Source organism: Lathyrus oleraceus, chromosome 4, assembly GCF_024323335.1.
Source record: "Lathyrus oleraceus cultivar Zhongwan6 chromosome 4, CAAS_Psat_ZW6_1.0, whole genome shotgun sequence".
NCBI lineage: Eukaryota > Viridiplantae > Streptophyta > Magnoliopsida > Fabales > Fabaceae > Lathyrus > Lathyrus oleraceus.
In genome coordinates, this window is record NC_066582.1 from 248,511,499 (window position 1) to 248,512,760 (window position 1,262).

The following is a 1,262-nucleotide window of genomic DNA, read 5'->3' on the forward strand; positions in this document are numbered from 1 at the left end:
AATCAAGAATATCAATATCACGTGGATTTTCTCTCTAAAAATACTTGTGGGGGCATGTATGAATTTTTTTTTTAATATCAGTCTTTTAAATTCTAAATCATTCAATTTTTTTCTGTTTCTATAAATATATAACATTCTGATAAGAGATAAATTCTTAGTACTAGTAGATCTTAATTAATAATGTTAGGTAAAAAATCAATTATTTCTCCGATTCAAATATTACTGTTGTATACATAAATTATACGATATGCTAAAACAATTATATATATATATATATATATATATATATATATATATATATATATATATATATATATATATATATATATATATATATATATATATATATATATATATATATATGTCGGTAAAATTATTCCTTGGAAAGACACTAGTAACCTTTATTGCTCTATTTAAGACAAGCTAGTTCCATTTGCATTTCACTTCAAATTCTAAACTAGTTCACTTTTCTGTCTTTAAGGTTATCATGGCTCGTTCAATTTCTATGGTTTCCACCATGTTTGTCTTCCTTCTCCTTCTTGTGGCTACTGGTAAAAAATTATTCTTTACAGTTACATCACATAACATAATCCATAATATTGATATATCTTAATTATAGTATGATTTTATATAAGTGTTTTTAATTAATTTTGTGATATGATACTATAGGGCCAAGTATGGTGGCAGAGGCAAGGGATTGTGAATCTAAAAGTCACAAATTCAAAGGAACATGTTTGAGTGATACCAACTGTGCTTCTGTGTGCCAAACAGAACGTTTCACTGGCGGACACTGCCGTGGATTCCGTCATAGATGCTATTGCACTACACATTGTTGATGAAACAAAGATGATGGATCCATCACCTTTTTCTACTTGTGTGTGTTTTGAATAAAGCTACATAGCTACCCATTTTGTTATGGGTTTCTTACTGTCTTTTTCTTCTTCTTTCTATCCTGTGTGTGGAAGTAAATGATTAAGTTATTGTACTTGTTCTTTCTAGCTTACATGAATGAAGAGAATTTTCTTTTTACTAATTATCGACCGATTCATATAGAATGGCTCGTGGGGTATTCTTTCTAGTTGGTTCCAATTGTATATGGAATGTGGTGAACCATATGAAAGCTCTCTTAGTTAAAGAGTTGAAAAAGATTTCATTTTAAAATTTATATTATTGGCCAAATCACTGCCTTTGATTAATATCGAATGATATATTCGACAAGAGATCTACTAGTATCACCTACAAACTTGGTGAACTTAGAGTTT

The 1,262-nt window shown here is 28.6% G+C and overlaps 1 protein-coding gene across 1 annotated transcript; it reads left to right on the forward strand.

Annotated features, from left to right (window-relative positions):
• The first annotated feature begins 361 nt into the window (after positions 1-361).
• LOC127074884 (defensin Ec-AMP-D2) lies at positions 362-1,033 on the forward strand. Its single transcript, XM_051016295.1, has 2 exons — positions 362-551; positions 670-1,033. Exons 1-2 carry the CDS (start codon positions 488-490, stop codon positions 834-836), a joined length of 231 nt encoding a protein of 76 aa, XP_050872252.1. The 5' UTR covers positions 362-487; the 3' UTR covers positions 837-1,033.
• Positions 1,034-1,262: the final 229 nt, after the last annotated feature.